This window comes from Geospiza fortis, unplaced genomic scaffold (genome assembly GCF_000277835.1).
Source record: "Geospiza fortis unplaced genomic scaffold, GeoFor_1.0 scaffold102, whole genome shotgun sequence".
In the NCBI taxonomy this organism is placed as follows: Eukaryota; Metazoa; Chordata; class Aves; order Passeriformes; family Thraupidae; genus Geospiza; species Geospiza fortis.
In genome coordinates, this window is record NW_005054373.1 from 453,545 (window position 1) to 474,780 (window position 21,236).

At 40.7% G+C, this 21,236-nt stretch overlaps 1 protein-coding gene across 1 annotated transcript in view; it reads left to right on the top strand.

Moving 5' to 3' along the window:
- USP10 (ubiquitin specific peptidase 10) overlaps positions 1–21,236 on the top strand; it is a 47,983-nt gene that overhangs the window by 1,186 nt on the left and 25,561 nt on the right. The window contains exon 2 of the mRNA XM_005424795.3: positions 18,812–18,880. Within this exon, the coding sequence (XP_005424852.1) occupies positions 18,812–18,880 (69 nt within the window). The remainder of the gene's footprint in view (positions 1–18,811; positions 18,881–21,236) is intronic.

A 21,236-nucleotide genomic window follows, 5' to 3' on the forward strand; every position in this document is an offset into this window, starting at 1 on the left:
TCCTCCCCCCTCCCCCCCGCCCAAACACTCGCTAAACCCCGGCGCATCGGGGTGCAAAGGGCTGAGTGTTGCAAGATCGCCGTGCACGGGGATGCGTGTGCGGATTCCCTGGATCCCACTGGCTGAACCAGCCCCGGACATTTGTGCACCGAGTGGAAAAAAAACTGCAGTCGTGGTGGTTTTTCGCTGGAAGTTTACAGCTCGGTTCCTGGGCTAATCCAGTGTGTGCTTAGAGCGAATGATTGAATGGGTTCGCTTCGCTGTTTCTTTCCCTTAAGGTTTTTCTCCCAAAGAGTTTGAAAGCACGAATGTCAGGAAAAGCGTGTGGAGCTTTGGAGTGTTTTATTTGCAAGACTTAGAGCAACTTTGTTGTTTAGCAAATAATAAAGTTTAGAAAAGTGTGGTAGCGTTAAAAGTAATTTTGTTAAGGATCCGTGTCTTCTGTCATAGAAAGCACGTTTCATATAAAGTAAGTCATTTTGAACAGGGTGATGCTTTACTATAAGTTCTGTAGATTTTGTTTTCTTTCTTTTTCTCAATGAAGTTCAGTTACCTATCAAATGAAGATGTGTACTGGTGGCACTGGTATTTCCATTTTCAAAAGTTCGTAATTGGTGAAAACTATACCGACATTTCTGGTCCAGCTTGATTTATTTATGTTTGAGAGAAAAACGTGAGTGCTTTTGTTAACGTGGGTGTTCTTAAGGCAGCTGCAGTGTCTGGAGTTTGTTTCAAATTTACGACTAATTTTAGAATTTTGTGTCCTACAAGTTTTATTTCAAAGTGAAGGAAACTCACTCACTTTTCGACATTTTTTTACTGTCTCGGTGAATGATTTTTGGAATGCAGATACATCAGAAGGATTCAATGTTGTTTCAGAAATATTCAACTCAAGAGTTGTTTCAATCCCTGCTTTCTCCCCCCTCAGCCTTGCATGTGGTCAGTTTAACGAGTTTGGTGTTTAAAATGCAGCTTTTCTCACGATTTGGAGGAGTTAAGGATTTGTTTTGTTCTGTACATAATTACATTAGTATACTTTAAAACAAAAAATATTATGCTGATTTAGTTTATGGTGAAGTGCTCTGTTGCTGAAATTAAAACTGGGCTGTAAATTCATCTTTAGTAGCAACTTGAGCACAGACTATTTTAAATCATCCCCCCTGTAGGTAAAGGTGGATTTTAGGTCTCGTGAGGTTGCTGCTGAAGTTATAATATATTATTTGTATTAGATAGTTTGCATATAATGTGAAACATACATATTTTGGAAGCACGTCTGTAAAATACTGCTTAGCTAATGCTTTGTCCATGTTACTAAACACAACCTGGTTTTGGTTTTTTTTCAAATTTAACCAGTTTATTGAGATGCTGTCTGGGATTTATGTGAGCACATCTTCCAGAAGCTGGGATGTTGAATTAAGGTAACAATGTTTTGGAGCCTTTGGGATGAAATCCTGAAGATAAGCTCAGGATGCAGTTTTATATGTGTAAGGTGTTTCCTTTTTGTTTTAGGGTGATAGTGTTACAGATCAGTAGAAAAAATAAGGCAGTTTTGATAAAAGTTGCCTGTTCTGAGTAGAAGATAAAGAAGATTATTGAGTCATTATGTTCATGTCATGATGCAGAAGTAGACAAAAGTGTGTTCTTCTTCCAGATCTCTAATTTGGGTGTACCTTCATTGAGGCATTTTTTTGTCACACGGGGGAAAAAACATCTTCAAGGAAATCCTGCTGCTCCTCCAGCTGAAATGCAGAGTCAGATTTCTGCCATGGATGGATTCATGGAATAGTGGGCAGAAATAATTCATCAGTCAGTTTGCACATTGTGACAAATGACTCCTGAAGCCCCATCATATCGAATATTTCCATTGATTTTGGGTGGCCAGCTCAGCGAGCACAGAAGTGTTTGGTAGCACAGTTCAGCTCTTGCTGGTGTTTGTACCTCTGTTCCATGGCACTGTTTCATAATCATCTCCTGAGAGGTTTAAGTGTTGTGTGGGTCTGCTGGGTGTGTGCTGACTGTATTCACAATCTGTCCTTTTTTTAAGGTGAGCTACAAGTGAACCTGCTGTATTGCTCCATGACACTAAAGATGTTAAGCTGATCTAGTTAAAACCACTTGTCATCAAGGGCATCTAAAAATCTCTTAAAAAAAAAAAAAAAGACAGCTTAAAAACTATTTCCCTGTTTGGAAAGACTAAAACTCTGTAGGAACTGTATAAACAGTTATTTTAGCCACTTTTTCTATTGTTTTTCATAGAAAGAATTAATACAGAGGCATCATTTGTAAATCCTGTGAAAACAAGTTAAGCAGAAGAAAGGATACCATAGCAGAATGAATCATTTATGCTTGTTTTGTCCTTCCACCATTACTGTGGTGTCAAATGAACTCGGTGCCATTTTAAGCGTACCACGTTGGCCCCAAACCCAGCTGAAGTGAAAACCAGGCGGGTTTGAGCTGAGAAAAAAAAAAGCTGAACAAGCTCCTAAGCTGCTCATCCTCACCCAGGTTGTGTCTGGCCTGGCAACCAGAAGAACTGGAACTCGAACATGGCATGCAACCTGACTCCCTGAAACACTGCACTGCAAACTGCCTCTTTTATGGCCGGCTTGGAGGGCTGCTCCCTGCCAGGGTGTAGCTTGATGTTTCCTTAAGCCAGGACTCTTTCTAGAAGACAAAAAAAAAAAAAAAAAGAAAAAAAAAGGCAGCAGCCTGCAGGCATTTGTGCTGTGCTGCCTTTGCAGTGTCTTGCCTGATGTTTGTGGTGATTAGGAAATCGATGTCTCGAAAATAATGTCCAAAAAATGGTTGTTATGCAGCTGGATGAGTTTCTTGTGCGCATATGTGTAATGTTGGAGTGTCCTCATGGGCAGAAAGAAACGTTTGGGGATGGGGCAGTTGGATTTTGTCAGGTTTGTAAATTCACTGAAGATATGGGGGACACCCTGAACACAAAATAAAACGTGGTTGTGGGAAAGGGCTGCTGGGGAGTGGAATTGGAGGGAGGTGTGAGAGTGCCCCATCTTGCTGCTGCTGCTCTGTTGCTGTCGTGTGTTTAAAGGGCTGAAGAAGCTGGATTTGTCTCTCCCCACTTCTTTTTCATTGCTCAGAAGGGTCTGGGCTCATCTTTTGCCCATGGAGTGAGCAGTTATTCCAGGCTTCCGTGATCTTGGGAATTCAGGCTGCAGCTGGAGCTGGGAGTTTCGGTAGCCAGAAGGGATCATTTGCCTTTCTAAAATGTGAATGGTGAATCCACACTGAGTGAAGTGGGTGAATGTGGGTTGGTTGACTTAAAAAAAGGAAGTCTGGGAAAACTGACATAGAACTTAAATTTGGAACTATATGGCAGCATGCAAATAGGCTAAAACCCACAGGTTTTGTGAATCACTGCTATTTATTCTGTGCATTCTAGACTATAGCACTGATCTGGAGACTTCTTAGAATGGATCCAGCCATTTACCTATTAATAAATCCAGTTTCTGTAGGCAGTTGCTCAGACACACTGGTCTTTGCATTCGTGTAGCTGTTAAAATACTTGTAAAGTTAAGTGGGATTTTGTTTGTAGGTAAACTGAGCAGTCTCATTTCTGTTTAGTGATCGACACACAACATGCTGTGTCGTACAAAACTGCCAAATCTGTTAGAATAGAAGTTGCTGGCCTTGGGCCATTGGATTATAGTCATTTGTCACTCTAATGCCATTTCAGCAATGTAGATGTTCATTTCCAAAGAATTAAACATGCTGGAACTGCGGTTTTTCTTTTTGATGGAAGTGTTTTATGTGTGATCATTAAACATACAACTGGGGATTAGGGAACAAAGGGTTATGCTTTGTGGTGAAAAAGTGTGTGTGTGTACATGTGTGTGTTTGTATATTCAGACATTCCATAATAGAATAGTCTGATATTTTAAAATTGGGGTTCTGAACCCTCTTTTTGTTTTATGAAATTGTGCCATAGGTATTTAAGACTGTGTTTTAAGTATTTCCAATAATGGGGCTGTGTTGGTTATTTTTAAAACACTTTAAAGGATTCTGTTTTGTTTGTGCTCATGTTAATATATTCATTAGTGCTTTAATAGGGTAAAACTTTGAAGTACATTCGTCTTTTCATTTTGTATTTGACTCTCTAATACCTAATTTATTTCCAGATATTCCTGATATTTTAAATATGTGTAAGAACTTTTCCTCCTTGTTTGACAGCGTACAATTTATTGATCTTCAGTGTGTGCTACAAGGTCTGTTTTTCTTCACCTGTGTAAGTAAATCACAGTAGCCCTAACAAAGTGTTTGTGCAAGGCTTCTTTGAATCATACCCCTTGTGAAAAAACATCTGTTCTTCAAATCAAGAAAGGCTTGTTGAGGTTCTGTGGTAGCCACCAATGTCAGTGCCATAGGAAAGAAATGTGCAGGAGCAGTTGGGAGAATTTGCTGCTGCTAGCATTGTATGTGAATTCATATCATGGATGGAAGCTTTAACTGAAGCACTGTGTGTTATTTGCATTGGAATTGTAGTAGGAAAGAAAGGGATATAGATGAGCTGCCATCCAGGGTAATGTTAACACAAACTGGAAAACCCCTTAAGGGATCTGAAATTATTTTACTTTGTTAAAAAAGTAAATACCCCAAGTGAGGCTCAGCTTTGAGGTGGAAGAGAAAAATGCACCATCTGTAAGAAGCTGTAAAGAAGAGCATGTCTCTCAAGGTTGTGTGAAAAGATGCATTTTTAAAAAAACATGCAGGAAAGTAGGTTTTCTTCAAAGAATTCTGTGTAAGAAAGACTTCTTATTTTGTTTGAACTCCACTGAGTAGATCAGCAGAAATAGCTGAGTTATTCCCCCAGTGCACTGGGCATGTTTTTTCATACAACATTTAGAGCCTGCTGTAGTGATTCACAGATTTCCTGCCTCATTTTTCCCCATGAATGTTGCAGGCTGGCAGTGGATTTGCCACTGTAACTCAAAATACAGAAGTCGTGTATCATTCATACAAAGAAGTGAAGGCTTCTGCTCTGAAAATGTTTTGTCTTGTTGGAGTGTGATGTCTTTGTAGGTACTACAGCAACCTGTTAAAATAGGTAAAATACTGATAATCCCTTAAATTCTTGGTGCAAGCTTTAGGCTGCATGGAGAGGGAAGTGGAAAAAGTTCAGTTAATTTGTTAATGGTAGAGGCAGGCAGTTAGATTAGTTGTATTCAAATAATGGTTTTGGACCATGTTACTTAGGGAGGGTATTCCGTTCAAAATGAGGCTGGCACATAGTGTGGGATGGCCTTGTCATTTTAAATATGAGTAGATAGGGTGAAAAGGAGAGGGAAGTCAAGCAGAAAGGAGAAGAGTCATTGTCAGCACAGGTAACAGCTGAATTGCAAAAAGAATCAAGTTCTCTTGAGTTCCACTTTACTTAGTCTATCCATTAAATCTTATGGGTTCTAATAATAGCTAGCTGACCAAAGAAAGTAAGAAATAGCACTCTGATGTCCTTACAGCATGGAAAACCTCACTTTCTGTTCTGCTGCTGCCTTTGGGATACAAAACCAAAACCACAACTGTTTGAAAATGTCTGTGGAGCACTGTGTTTAATTGATACAAAGTTGGAAAAAAGTCAAAGACAACTTATGGAGGCAATTTCCACTTAGGCAGTACTCACTTTCTTCTCAGTTAAGGGCTGTGACCATAGACCATTGCCCTTAACAAGAAGTTTAGGCTCCCACATATAATCACACATAGTGAGAACTCCCTAACAGAACTTGAAACAACAAAAATGGGAAAAGAGTTTATGCAGTTGGTGTGCTTTCAGAGCAGGCAAGAATAAAATATATAAAATTGTCATCCTGACGTTGCAAGCAACAGAAAATGTAAGTGCAGCAGAGTCAGAAGTGTGAAAGAGGAGCAGTCAGCTTTCAGAGCAGAAGAAATAAAGCTGTTGAATTTGTTCCTGTCAGCAGGCTCATGGTCTCAGTCTCTTGAACTTCACTGTAGTCCTGACATAGTGCAGAATTGTGGTGGCCACTGAATTGTGGTGGTCACTGGGTTGTGGTGGCCACTCTTGTTGCAGAGTGCAGGTGGCAGATGCTGCTGTGGTGTTCCAGGTATTGCCAGAGCTGAGTTTCCTCAGTTGGAGAGGATAAAGGCAGTGGATGTGTATTACACTTGGCACTAATGATGGTCACATTAAGGCTGATATGATTTTCTGATTTGATGTGATCACATCCTTGGAATAGAGATGTCCCCAGGTTCTGATCAGTGCTGAGCCTGCAGAGGTGTGGGAGGGCAGCTGTGCACATTTTCCCCTTGGCTTTGTGCTGCTGGCAGTGGTGGGTGCCAGGGGCTCTGAGGGGTCCCTCCTGCCCAGCAGCTGTGCAGCCTCTGTGACTTCATAATTGATCTGAATTCCTCATGGATTTTTATGGTTAGGAAAGAGATATGCTAAGAGCTAAGGTGTTTTTTAGCCATTTGGTATGCAAACTAATTTTAAGTGTGTGTGCTCTAAATTTATTTATTTTGTGACAGCTTGAAATAAAAAATGCTTAGAATTAGTGAACTACTGCTTATTGGCAGGTGATGCACACATCCAGTGTGTTTACTGAGTAGCCAGCAGTATTTGATAATGGCAGACATCACTAATGTGAAACTTGAACTAGAAAATAGAAACTGATTTAGTTTGTGTTTTCTGCCTTATTTGCAAAACAATCATTTTGAACAATTGTGTGAGTTATTCCTTGCTTTACTGAATGTCATTATGATTTGCAAGATCTCTTAATTAGATTTGGGAGCAAAGGAGGCAATGAACAGACCCATGAGAAGCATGTTCTTCCAAAAACTGCCTGAATTGGTGTTATTTGAAAGTGGAAAGTCTCACAGGTTCAGAGTGTGCAGAAGTGTGAGGGTTCAGGGTGTGGTTTCATCATCCTTGCTCAGCCCTGCCTGCACTGTGGGCCAGATGACAATTGGGTGGCACTTCTGTGGGGTCTCCAAAGCCATGGATGGATGAGGGACAGGAGAGCTGGAGCTGCAGAGGAGCTGGTGGAGCTGTGGTGAGAGCAGGGACACTGCAGACAGAGCTGCTCCTGCCTCTGTCCCTGCACTGAGGCAGCTGAAGGCCAGAGCAGAGCTGCCTGTGCTCCTGCTGCTGTCGATATTCCTGCTCTGAGGCACCTGGATGAGCAGGCCAAGGAAGTGGTGACTCAACTGCTGCCTGCATGGAGGGTACCCAGGGAGCTGTGAGTGTGCTGTGCTCCCTTAGCATTGGGGCTTTATCAGTTTGTCAGGATATTCTGGTTTAATCGCTTTTTTACCTTCAGAAAGCCAAAGAATTTCAGTATCTTTGAGACTAAATGTGTTGGGAAATATCTGGAGTGCTGTTTTGTGCATTCTGTTCATTCATATGTGCAAAAGAATTCTGAATGCTGACAGAAGATGTTGTACAAGGAAAGACATAAGGCAGCAGCATTATCAGTGGTAGTTTTTTGAAATGAGCTACTTAACTTTGACCATTTAAGATTTCTTTTTTTTTCTTGCAGTATACCTACTGCCATACTCATACCCAATTTTTAATGCTGTCACTTGAAAGTATGAGTGCTTATTATGCTTACTGTTTGGGGTTTGGTGGCAGCAGTGTATTAATCTGTGCATTTCTTTAAACAGCTATGTTGCATCTACATAAAATTGTTTTGCAGATACTTAAGCTCTAAAACTGTCTCGGGAGGCGGTGGCATATGTGTGGTGTCCCAATTTTCATTTTAACTTGCAAACCCCTTGAAAATACAAAGTTGCTGTCACAGGCTTTGCCAGATCCTTGCAGGTTTCCACCTGCCACGTGTTGGGCTGATGGAGGAGGTGGATGGCTGAGAATGTGCTGGGAATCAGAACATGGGATGGTGTCCTCACAGGACATCCCACATCCATGTGTGTCACCTGGTGGAGTCCTGAAGGGGCTGGAGTTCCTGCAGAAAACACAGCAAGAACCTCTGCAGAACTAGTGCTGAAACTTCAACTGCTAAAGAACATACAATATTGGAGCCTTTCTTCTGTAGTGGTAGTTGTGTTTCATTTCTGTGATCCCCATGAGTCATTTACCAATCATTGTGTTTTTCACATATTCTCTGGTTTATTTTTGGCTGTTTCTCTGTGAGATAACCCATTTTTGGCAGGTCACAACTCGCAGAGGGGAAAGTCTCATTCTTCCTTGTTCCTGGGCACTTGTATATTCTGCTTGACAGTGGTTCCTCAGTTCCTTAACATTCCTTCCACCAGTGGAAAAAATAAATTTAAAAATCATCTGGATAATTTTTCCTCAATTTGACAGTAATCACCTTGATGACCATTCAGCCTGTGGAGAAGAGATGAGATTGTGAATTCAGCAAAATGTCCTAAGCATTCCACTCTTCAAAAAGTTAGGGTTGAGATGTGAAGTTAGGCCATCAAAAGAGACACATGAGTCCTGGGCAGGTGGGCTTAGCTGCTTTCCAAAAGTGCTAATCTGTGTTCCTTGTCAGGATGGAGTCCAGATAGCTAATTTTTGCCTCACCTAATCTTAGCCACCCTAAATCCTGCCCTGAGTAATTGCTTGTGAAAAGCATTGTGTGGGTGACTCGTTTGCTGAGGTGCTGTTAGAGAGAGATTTTAGTTTTCCACAGTGTTTAGCTGCAGTAATTCAGAGGCTGTGCATTATTTTCCCTGCTTTTCTTTATATTCCACTATATTTTCCAGCTTGCTTGACAAATAGGAACAGCAATCCCCTCACTGCCCAGGGTGGAATGGTTCTCTTGGATGGGTCTGTATGGATCCTTTGGGGTATTTGTCCTCTGTGAAGATCAGAGTAGTGGAAATAAGCAAAGAAAATATCAAACATACACAAACTAGTGGGAATCTAATGAAGATACAAGCAGTCTGAATTTTGCAGCTTTGCTTTTGATTGCTGTATTTTAGAAGCATAATTTTAGTGTATTTTGCATATTTAAGATAATAGGGTGCCATCCTGAATATTGGCTGCTGTATTTGCAAGGTTGGCACCTTCACTTGCATGGAGAGGGCACTCACTGTCCAGGCACATGGAGGAGCTCACAAGAGAGGGAATGTAAGATACAAACTGCTGGAGCTGAGTTAGGGATTCCTCATAGCCACAGAAGGATTACATGACTCCAGAATCTTGGGTGATAGTTCAGCTTTTGGAAGGGAGAGTGGTCTGGGAGGCACAAAACCCATTCTCAATTTCTTTTTTTCTCCTTTGCTATCTCTGCTAATAACTTCAGATCCTTTGTCAGCTCTTCATTTAACTCTTGTTCCTCATCTTTGGCCTCATCAAGCCAATTGTAATATTTTTGAACTTCTTAAAATGTGCCCATATTTAATCTGTTTCATTTCTTAAAACTCAGATTCTTGCACTTTTTACTCCTAGAGCTCTACTTCTGATTTTTTCTTTTTAATAACCTCATCCAAGTCTAGATCTGTTGGTTTTATTTCTTTAAACCATGGATTTGAAGGATAAAAGCAGCCTGTGAGGTAAATTCAGACATAGTAAGAAGAGAAGAAAAGCTTTGCAGTAGCAGGGCAGTGCCAAGCAGCGCTGCAGTTTCTGAGCTGGAAGCCATTCCGGGAAAGCCAGGCTTTGTTCCTGCCTGGCCAGGGGAGGAATGTGCTGGCTCCTGGATGCTGCAGGCTCTGGGGATGGCAGGGGGAGATGCATGTGCTGCTTTTCCACCTTGAGGAACTGAGAGAAGCTTGTGGAAGACAATCCTTCAGGATCGTGGCTGCTAAATAAAGATTTTGTAAACCACAGAAGAAGGTGGATTTATGGAACGTGCCTGGAACTTGGGTGGACAGCTGTGAGGTGTTTCAAGGCAGTTTGCTATTTAATGTGGCCCAAGCAGTGTTCTCCAGATGCAGAACAGATTTTACCATCATGTTCTTGGAACTTCATCCCACTGAAGGTTGCAGCTCTAATGATTTTAGCTTGGCAGAGAAAAAAAAAAAAGGCCAGCACTAAGGGTTTTCTGCTGGGAAGTATTAGATAAAATTACTGAGGGATTGTTTTGCCTGCTCCACCTGTAATAAAGAGTAGTTAAACTGGCTGTGTTCTTGAGGAACTTCATGTTCCAGCTTCTCTCTCCTCACAGCTTATCATGCAGTGGTAAATCAGAATAATGCAAGTCTTAATTATTTTTGTTCTTCATTATAGGGAGAGTTTCCAATTTGCACATAGACTCAGTAGCTAGTTCAGTGCAAGATGAGCCTGCAGAGCTTGAATAAATGTGTTTGCTGAGTTATGAGCAGCCAGCCTGGAGCTGGTGTTTCCAAACTTTTAGAGGGTGTGAGGAGATAGAGCCTTGGCCAGAGGTTTTTTACCAACCACCAAAAGAAATAACTTCCCAAACAGGGAGACTGCTCCTTCCTCAGTGGTTGTGCTTGAATTCAGAACTGAGGAAGGACCAGTCTCCCCGTTTGGGAAGTATTTCTTTTTCATTTGATATTTGTGAGGACTGCCAGCTGGGAGGTAATGATAGGAAAGTATTTTTGTTTGGCTTGTATTTAGTTTTAACATAGCAAGAAAACAGATAGGAAAATGTTACTACTTCTCTTTATCACAGGCAGATGTTCTGTGGGTTTGTAGTGGTGGTGGAAAGGTGTCAGAAATTCCTTCTTTTGCTCTCCACAGAGCCAAGAGTTGATGTAATCACCTCTCACAATTCAGTTACCTCCCTCTCCCTGTTGCCTGGAATGCACTTTGCAGGTATTCCTGCGGTAGGGAAGGTGCAGGGAAGGACTTTTCTCATCAAGAACACCATGCTGTGCCACAGGATGCAAATTAAAAGTTGTATATAAAATATGGCTACAGTTCTCCTGTCAGGGGCCATTGCTTTGTCTTCATGTACTACAGTTGCACTGCCCTCCTTATGCCGTGATTATTTACAAAATAAGATCATGCCTGTTTTGGTGGGCTTTCTCTGTGTTGTTTTGTGGAACAGAAAAATATCAGCTGGGGCAAATCTGAGGTGTCAAGCAGCAGAGGTTTTCTGCTGATGCAGTCCTGACATGGGAAGATAAGGAGTCTTTGTGGAGCAGCTCACTCAGAAATGCAGTGGTGTCTGTGTGACATGGGTTGGTTTTTATTCTTGAACTCCCTTTTTCTCTCCCCTGCTCACTACACTGACCATTTTATAGAAAACTTCCTTGGGCTGGATGCACTTTGTGGCAGCTGCTGTTTGAAATAGAGGAGTGCCAACAGGCACCTCATTATTTGAAATAGAATGAGGAGCATGCATAAACAGAACTTGTTTGGGTGTAAGAAATTGGCTTGTCTTTTGGCAGGATTTTCTATGGTTGTTGTTCAGTTTGTTGCTTTGATTTGAAGTACGTTATATAATTGATAAAAAAAGTACAACCTGCTCTGCTTTTGTGAGTATTTGAGTTGCAATATTCAGGATAAACTGCTGAGATTCACATTGTGCTCCCTTAACTACATCAGGCTGGAAGGGGTCATTTGGTCATGAAACCTGTCCTTCCAGTAATGTGACAATCACAACTGTGCTTCCCTGCTAGCCAGAGATCTGCCTTTTCCTCTGACCAGAAAATGACTTTTTGAGCATGAGAATTCTATTTTTTTTTTATGAAGGAATAAAACCTGTCAGATTAATTTATGTGAAACATATAGAGAATCTGTAACTTTCTTTAGCTGTAAGAATTCTGTAATAACACCCAAAAAACTCCTGAATTAGAGGGGGGAAAGGAAAGGTTTGATCATGCACTATATTTTTGAGCCTTTGATAGCTTAAATGGTGGGCAGGAGGAGTTGCACTGACTCATGGGCTTAGGTGACCTACATTTACCTAGTTCTGATCTTTCTCCAGGCACTATGGAGATGTGTTAATGTTCTAGTTTTGAGCTGCAGGCTAATGGTAAAGGACTGGCAGCTTCACTGAGAGTTTGCTTGTGATTTGTTGCATTTTCAGCTGTTAAAAGTTTTAATATGCAACTGCTCCACCTTCAAGTGTGGCTTCATTTGCATATGTTTGTGTTTATAAAAGTCAACTTTATTTTTTGGTAAAGAGGGTATATTGACACATGCTTTGCCTGAAATACTGTTTAGGCTGTGGTACAGCTGTAAATACATGGCCAGTGGTTTTCATAGCTCCTGGTTATGGGATGCTGGGTGCAAATTCAAAATCTATAAAAAGCCCAAACAGCAAACCTGTTTTTCAGTTTCACAATTTTGTCCGTGCTTTTAAAAGCATTTCAGTAAAATGTTTCTTGAGATTTGTTAGTTTGTAAAACCTTGTCTCCAGTTAAGTAATCATCTGTGTAGTAAGACTTGATGAATTTCAGCTCAGAGGAAAGGACAACCTGTGGGAAAGGCTGCTTTTTCCTACATTTTCCATAAAAAAACCTTGAGAAATTGGGAGAGAAGTAAAGGGTGAGGAAGCAATGCCTTGTTTGCTGCAGGGATGACTAATGGGAGAGTGTTTTCTCTGCTAATAAACCCCGAGTGCAGTCATATGCATGTGCCTTTTTTTCCTTGCCAGAAAACACACTTCTGTCTGAATGCTTCCTTTTCCTGCTCTGCTGCAGCCTGTCCCAGAGCTGTAAGAGTAAATCCACTTTGTAGGAGTAACTTGGTGGCCAAGATTATATATATAATATATATATATAAGTATAGCTTAGGCTATACATCAGCTATTTCATCATTTCAGTTCAAATGTGAACTAGTTTGACTTGTTTGGCCTTCTGCTGAGACATTTAGTGGTGGCACGGAATAATCCAGCTGTAAAAGCTGTATTTTTAACTCCTTTATGGAAAAGCACTTGAAGTGGGAGTATTTGCAGCTTAAACTAATTTGTCTGAAGATCTGAAGCTGTTGGGTGGTAGATGAAAGCCACGTTAATGCTTTCTGAAAGCCAAAGTTGACACTTCATTTCCCTGGCTTTCTTGCAGCACAGGTGATCCCAGGATGATGATGATGCAGCAGCAGTGCTATTTCTACCTATTTTTCTAGGACAAGCAGCTGTGGAACACGTACTCACCCTCCTTTTATTCCTGCAGGACAGCCTTTGTGCTGCTAGGCAGGAACACCAGTGGAGATTTCATTCCAGGCACTGGGCTAACATTAGCATTCCTTTTTCAAGTGCTTAGGGGGACCACAGCACAAACCAGTCAGCATGGGCAGAGCTTGCAGGTCAGGTATTTTAACCCTTTGGGGTCTTTACCCCCCCTTCCTTGAAATTAGTTGTGTTGCTGCTGCTTTTATCTGCATAGTTAAGATGTTGCCTAGCGATCAGAGTTATTACACAAATATATAAGTATTTTACTTTCATTCCTGAGTGGTAGAAAACAAATCTTCCTGGATGGATTTGTTTGGTTAATTCATTTTATGTAATTTATGTTAAAATCTAGCTGCAGATAATATCTTGAAGATGTAAAGGGGATGTTATTGATGAAATGATTTGTTCCAAGTGCTGTAGAATCTCCTGGAGTGCAGCTGGATGTTACACTGCTGTAATCACATTGGAGAGATTAAGTTAGAAACTGATTCCAGTTTTGTTGTGACTGGAAACACCAGGGGCTGACAATCAGCAGGATTTGGGATTTGCTCTAAGGAGGGTGTTTAACATGAGTATTTTTCTGAAGAGAATGAATGTTGGGAGGCAGGGATTCAATGCAGGGAACTTGATTCCTTGCAGCATGTCAGACTGAACATGGAAATTCGTGCCAGAGGATCAGGAGTGAGCTGGAAACTCCAGCTTTAATAGTCTCATCCATTCAATGTTCCTAACTTGTATTATAGAAATACATATTTCAAAAATGTTACACTTTAAAGAATATACTCATCTGCAGAGTATTTTTATAATATTCTAATCTTAAAATTTTAGCTTGGAGGAGAGAGTGAAGATGCAGCTCTTTTTTATTCTCCAGTTGCACAGGAGGCATTTCAGAACTACAGTTTTAACTGGTTCTTTGGTTATTTTTAAGAATTTAGTTGTGTGGGTTTTTTAATAGTCCTAAGAGTATGACAATATTTTGCATTCAGTGCCCAAATTTTATTGCAAAAAATCTTGATAGGTGCAAAGAAGGCAAATAAATGAAATATGAAGTGCTAGAACACCCATGTCACCAGCAGCTTCATGAGAAAAGATGCCATTTTAGAATTGCATAAAGTATGTTGAATTTTGCAGTTTTTTCTTTAATTAATGTGCTGGTTGTTGTTAGTGTCAGTATCTGAAGGGAAAGATTTTAGTTATATGCTGTCTAAAACGACCTCATTTTCAGGTTTATTCAAGCATTGTTAGTTTTATTTTCATCTTTGGTCTCGCACATGTGACATCTGCAAGAAGACATTCCCATTTGAAAACACACAGAAGTTCAGAACTTGTGTGATTGGTTATGGAACCTCAGTATGGAAAATCCATAAATACTTGATTGTGCAGTGTAAGCAAGGCATTTTATTAAGTTGGTGCATGTTTGTTCACATTAGTTAAATCATAGGAAGTTTAGTGTGGTTTTTAACACTGTACATCTCTGGTAAATGGTCACATTGGGTTACTGCTGACAATTGCAGAATGGAATAGATCCATCAGTATGTTTTGGGTTTGGAGGTGTTCACCCATCCCAGAGGAGAAGTCTGGTGGCCTTGGTGAGGAATCAGAAAGGCAGCAGGGGTAGAGCTGTAATGTGTTTCATCCCCTCTTTGCAAGAATTCACAGAGCCCTGTTGTTCCCACACAGCCCTGCCTCCCCCCAGAGGAGGTTTGCATTTCCCATCTGGTTTTTTATACAGTTGCAAGTGGAAGGTCACTGGGGTGTGTTTGATACTGTTCTGAGCTGCTTTTAACCTGTGACAGAAATGAAACTCCCCTGGCTGAGGTGTCCTGAGGGACCTCGAGCACACTCAGTGCAGGGTCAGTGGTGGCTCTGCAGAGTTCAGTGAAATACCTGCTCCAGAACCACCAGAGATTCCTTCCCAGGAGCCAGGACAGACAGACAGCTCTGGGAAAGGCTGTGGAGAGGGTTTGAAAGGAGAGGGAGGGCAGATGGCACTGCATTAAGCCTCTTAGGGATTAGATATCTTTAAAAGTAAGTCTGGGGATATCGTTACAGTTGGACATTTTCAGAACTTTCTCCCAGTGTTCTCATTTGATTTTCTTCCACATTCAGTCTTGGTGTGAGACTGGATCTCCTGAGCTTTATCCATGTGCTCCTGTGAGTGAACACTGACACCACTGACTGCTGTTTAACGTGATTTTCAAGCAGCTGCATTTTTGTCTGAGGCTATAAATCAAAAACAGTTTTTGAAATCAGCAATTGAATGTCAAACAGCGTTAGAGAAATACATATATACACATTTTGTCTTAAAATTTGTGTAGAGCTATTAAACCTCAGGATTTCACAGGTAATATTTATAAATATTTTGGGTTTGTATGTTGCCAGATATTGTGTTACTGATGGGAATTGGTGTTGCTGCCTGGGCCAGGTGAGCTCTGTGCTCACGTGCAGTGCCCGACCTTCACTCAGGCTGTGCAGTTGTTGGTGCAGGTGAGAGGCTGCACTGTTGCTGCCTTGGCACAGCAGTGATGGAGCAGCACAAGCAGCTTATCTCCAGCACAGCACAATCTCTCACCTGCTCCAGGGCTGACCCTGAGCTGTCTGTGGCTCACTCCCACTGTTCTTGGAGCTTGTGCAGTCTGTCTGTTATCCCCAAGCAGGACCTTGAGGTGCTGTGACATACAGGACCAGAGACTGGGACAGCGTGGGGCAGGTTAGCTGGGCATTAAAGGCATCAGTCTGATGCAGTTGTAATGGGTGTGTGTTTCTTACACACTTGAAAATGCTAAAATTGGAATTGAAATCATCAGAAATTAGTTTGGCCAAGTTTTTAACACATGCTGATATATCTCTGGCATGTGTTAAAATGTTATTTATAGAGTGGGGGAGAAATTAATGCTGACTGTGATTAGCTTGTGTAAGTAATTTAATTAAATGTTTGATGTTCCAAGCATTAGATTTTATTTGTCAGTTTGAACAAAAGGCAACTTTGAGAATTTTGAGGTTACAGGAGTAATTTTGAGGGTGCAAACAAGTAGAACCCCAAAAGCTCATGCTGATAATGAGGTTATTCTTGTAAGGGTGTGCTGCTTTTTATTAGATTTTAGTCTGTTGCTTAGAATTTCTTATTACTTGGGCATTTAGGGTGCTGTAAAACCTTCAAAATTTTGAATTAATAGTACAGGGTAAGTACTGCAGCAATGCTGATGCTGTTTTGGAACTAAACAAGTATTTTCTTACACAGGTAACTTGTAGAGTGCCAGGTGCACTCATTCCTTGGGATGGATGGATGGACAGCAGGCAGGGAGTTACAGTGTCTTTGAAATTGCTTAAAATACATTTCTTCCCCCTCTGAATCCTGTCTTTTTCTGGTAGGGGTTGTTACACTTGCCAAGGGATGTGATATCACAGTTCTTTTTCACTCAAGTGCACAGTTGTGTCTCGAAAAGGGTAGAAAATTCTGTCCAGTTTGCAGAAGTTATTTCTGGAGAGATGAGGATGACTGGAGGCAGAGGAGGTTGGTTAAACTGGGCAGGTTTAATGTCATCAGGCCTTAAGTTTAAGGACTGATATCATCATGGCCCTAAGTTTATTTTGAAACATTATTTCTCTCAGTTATCATGCAGGGATCTTTCAACTGCTGACTTAATGCTGGTGTAAATATGCATTGGTAAATAAAAACAAATCAGAGCAAATTCTGTTTATTTCAAGGCCAAATGGGATAGGTTTTTTGAGCTTTAGTCTGACTAGGATGAGATGTTGGTAAATATTTAAAGTCCTATTTTAAATTCCACAGGAAGAGTTGCATAGACACAAATTTCTCTGTATGAATATACCATTAAAACAGTTATTTATTATAGTATTAATGATCACTTTGTTCAATTTTTGTCTCGTGTTTCCTCATTAAAAAAGAAGCTCAGAAAGACATACCAGGCCTGTGATACTTTGCTTAAAAATGTTAGTTAATAAAATGACTGTATTATATTATTAGATGGAGCAATTAGGGTTGGATTTATATAACTTTTAATAGACTACACTTGAGATGATTGTTTTGTTCTGTGGCATGACAGCATCAAAAATACCTCCTAAAACATAATTTTAGTGATGAGTCAGCAAGTGATTTTCTTCAATTTGTTTTTGGACTATGATAAATTCTAGTTCATATGTTGCTGAATAAAAATGCCTTGGTTATACTGAAAGTATAAACCAAGCCTGAGTCCTGTGCCAGGAGCTGTGAATTGGGTACAATTTAGGGATCTGTTGGGTTTGGGTGTTGGATTCTCCCTTGGTGGGCAGCAGTTGGCTGAGGGAAGAGTTTTTGAAGCATTAAATGTTTAACTGTTCTTCACTCTTTGAATCACAGATGTTCCAGTTTGTTTTGACTCTTTGAGTTGTTTGTAGTCTAAACCAGATTACATTGCTAGTTTTTTTAAAAACCTGAAGGCCATTGAAATGGGCACACTCTGCCACACGTGATAGTGGTGTGTGTATAAATCACTTTTTGTGTAAGAAAAAGATGGTTTGTAATTGCTGTGGAATTTGGCTTTCAGTTAAGCTTTGAGATTTATTAATGTAGATGGCTGTGAGTCATGTAAACAGCAAGTTCCATTGGAATAAACCACTTCAAGTCTGGAAAAAAACCCCTGTGATTGGGTTATTGTGTGTGCAGTGTGTGGTAGCAGCCTGCACTTCAGAAGAGATGATTTCCCAGATTTTAGGAATTCTTTTCTCTGGCTCAGCTCCCACTCTGGTTTGTTGTGTCTCAGTAGAGCCAAGCTAAAGATTTACCACGAGCAAGACTCAAAAGTGCTGAAAAAGCTTTGCTGGTGGGAGGGTGGAGGAGAGCAGAGAATTGTCCAGAATGGCCCTGGGAGAACATGGAGATAAATGGGAGTGGGGGCTGTGATGTGCTGGGCCAGACTGACCTGCTTTATGCCAAGAGTGTTTGCAGTCCTCTTTGTCTGTTTTGTCAGTTTATTCAGCTCCTTGTTTAACTTTTTTTTTCTGTCCTAACATCTCTGTCCTGAATGTTTGGGTGTTATTCAGTCAATTACAGCTGGAGTGGAAGTTTATAGAAACTTCTAGGTGCTGTGAAATAGCAGCAGCTCAGGCCTTTTTTTATTGGCAGTCTTTTGTTTTCTGTAAATTAAATTTCTCATTTTAGTGTAATTATCTTTGTGGTCTCATTAGGTACTTTTTTCAGAGAGTAGATGCAAAGTATCTGAAAAGGTGCAGGAAGATAATGTTGGGGAAAGATGCTTTATTTTAGGTTTGGTATGGAGAGTTTCAGGCACAGGAATAACAGAATTGATGATCTTTGTGTATTTTCCTGCACCTGAGCAGTTTCAGTTCTTTGTGCCCTCAGGTACACTTAGTCATGTGTAACTCCTCATTTAGCACAACTCTGGAGAAGTCATTCTTGGTTTTTTTCTCATTTGGTGAGGGGTGGGTTTAGAAGGCAAACCAGCCTTTGCCTGAGGCTTGTAAGAACTCATGCAGCTGCACCCAAACATGGTTTTAAACTGGTCACAGGATGAGGAGCAGTTTGTGATCACCTCCAGTGGGAATTTGAAGGAAAATGCTTTGCTTACACTTTCAGAGCCTAAGGTTCTTGGCTAAAGATGTAGGAAGGAGCCACGATGGGAGTTGGGATGCAGGGTAGAGTTTCTGACTCCCATCACATGGGTCTTTCTGAATTCTAGTAATGGATTTTAATATGAATTTATTGATTTGTATTGAATATAAATAGTTCTTTAACAAAGATCCTTCTCTTTTATTTTTAGTATATTTTTGGGGAGTTCAGCCCTGATGAATTTAATCAGTTCTTTGTGACTCCACGATGCTCTGTTGAGGTAAGATCTACTTTAAACTTGTTTTAGCAATAACATTTGAAAGCTCCATCTCTTTGTGTGAATTTGAAATACAACAATACAAATATTTGTCATTCACTTGGCTTGCTAATTTACAAACTGAAAATTTTATTCAGTAGTTTTCTTTCCATGTATGTGGATATTAAGTCAATTTTTAGACACAAATTAATGATTCCACTTTCTGCTTGTCATCTTTCAGAGCTGGACTAGCTGACAGTAGTGGTGGGGTGTTGATGATGAATTTTCCAGCCCTGTACCTCAGTTCTGATGGATTTTTTAAGGGGTGGATAGTGAGAACTTTCCCAGCAGAGTTCTTGGTTGTAAGGTGGGCTGCTAAGCCTTGGGAGCCTTTTGAAGCACAAGGATTGTTAATATTTTTGGCCAGGTGGAGCACTGCTGACCCTCAGAGCTGTGCTCACAGAGAAGGCTGTGTGTGAGGTCTGAGAAATGCATTAATAATGAACTAATTAGTGACAGAGAGAGCCACAGAGTGGGAACAGTTGTCTTTGTGTGTTGGAGTTCATTACATACCCACATAGTATTGCAGCCTCTTATTCTCTGTAGTTCTTGGTAGGCAATCATGAAACCATTTTCCTTTATAGGGAGGAGTTTTATCCCATTGTCCTCATCTCCAGACTTGAAAAATAATTTTCTTCTGGATCCATTTCCATGTATTTCCTCCAGACATTTCCATTCAGACATTTCAGTCATGCTTCCATCCTGCCCTCTCAACATAAAGGAAACAAACACTTGAGCTGTAGATGGGGAAATCCTTTTGTCACAGTTTACAAGCCATTGTTAATGTGACTTACTTTCCTGTAGCTTAATTTTCCAAGGGTAATTAGTGTAATAAACTGCTGAACAATGAAAGGGCACGAAGGGAATAGGGTGGGGTGAGGAGTGAGGGGAATTCAGAAAGGAAAAAGTATTTATTTTTTGGGGGGAGAGCTGTGTAGCAGAAAAGATCTTTAGGTAATTCCTGTTAGCTGTGATGACCCTGCTGTTCTCCCACCATAATTGCAGTCACAGCAGTGGGACATTTTCATCCTGTGTAGTGTCACCTGAAGTGCCCCCATCAGCTTTTTCAACACTTACTTAGGGGATGATGAAAATGTCATCTCTTGAGCTGTTCTCAAAGTATGAACCTGCAGCAGCAGCACCCGTGTGACTTCATTTTCTCAGTGTACCACTTACTGGTTAGCTGACAAAATAAAGAGCTGTTGAACAATGTTCCTTAAGTTTGTCCTTGATCTGGTTCACTTCAATGTTTTAATTACCTGGATCATGAAATAAAAATGATGCTTATTAGTTTTACACTAATTGGTGTAAAAATTGGTCTGAAAAAGGCAGGGTGAAACTCAGGAAGGACGAGCCAGAGCTGATAATGCTGCAGTGATGTTTGACACACATCCTGCTGGGGACAGTCCCACATGTGCTGCTGTCCCTCTGAGGTCCCTTAACCACACACCCAAGGGGACTCTGGCAAGGGAGTAGTTAAAGCGAAAGAGAAATATAGGTTGGATATCAGGAAAAAGTTTTTCAATGAAAAAGTGATAAAGTTCTGGAATTGTCTGCCTGGGGAAGTGGTGGAGTCCCCATCCCTGGGTGTGTTTAACAAAGCCTGGATGTGGTGTTGGGTGCCAGGGTTTAGTTGAGGTGCTAAGGCTGGCTTGGACTCGATCTTGAAGGTCTCTTCCAACCCAGTGATTCTGTTGTCTAAAATGTCCCTTTTACATGTGACATTTTGGACACATGTTCTGCCTCATACCTGTTGGCTGGGATGGTTCACATGACCCAGGTGTATGGAGCAAGGCAGCTGTGCAAGAGTGCTGTTGATTAATCAGATACGTTGGGGACCAAGAGACTGACTGCTTTTTTGAAATCTTCTTATTCTCTGAAGGTCTTTGCTTTGGATAAAAACAAAAATTGCACGGTGTATCATAGACTGTTTGTTATAGACATTTAGAGTAATTGTTTTAGCTCTAAGTAAAATTATATTGAACCTGTGTTCAAAATTAATATGGAGCTTGACCCATTGATTCTCATTTTTGGCTTGAAAAGATGATATATTAAGATGTATTGAGGTTCGTAAATGGATTTACAGCATATGGTTTTTTAAATACTTTTGCAGTGGAATTTCAGGAATATTTTTCTTGCTGTTTCTGGTGCACTGGTGTCTGCAGTGCATTAAAAAGGTGATATGTGAGTATGTGTAGCTTAGGGAATTGAAAACTTCAATAAAGAAATCTTTTATTTGTTACAGCATTGGAGTTATATTTTAAAGCAGCATTGTAAAGCTGCTCTGTCCCCTCAGGGTTGTGTCTCCCACTGCAGAACC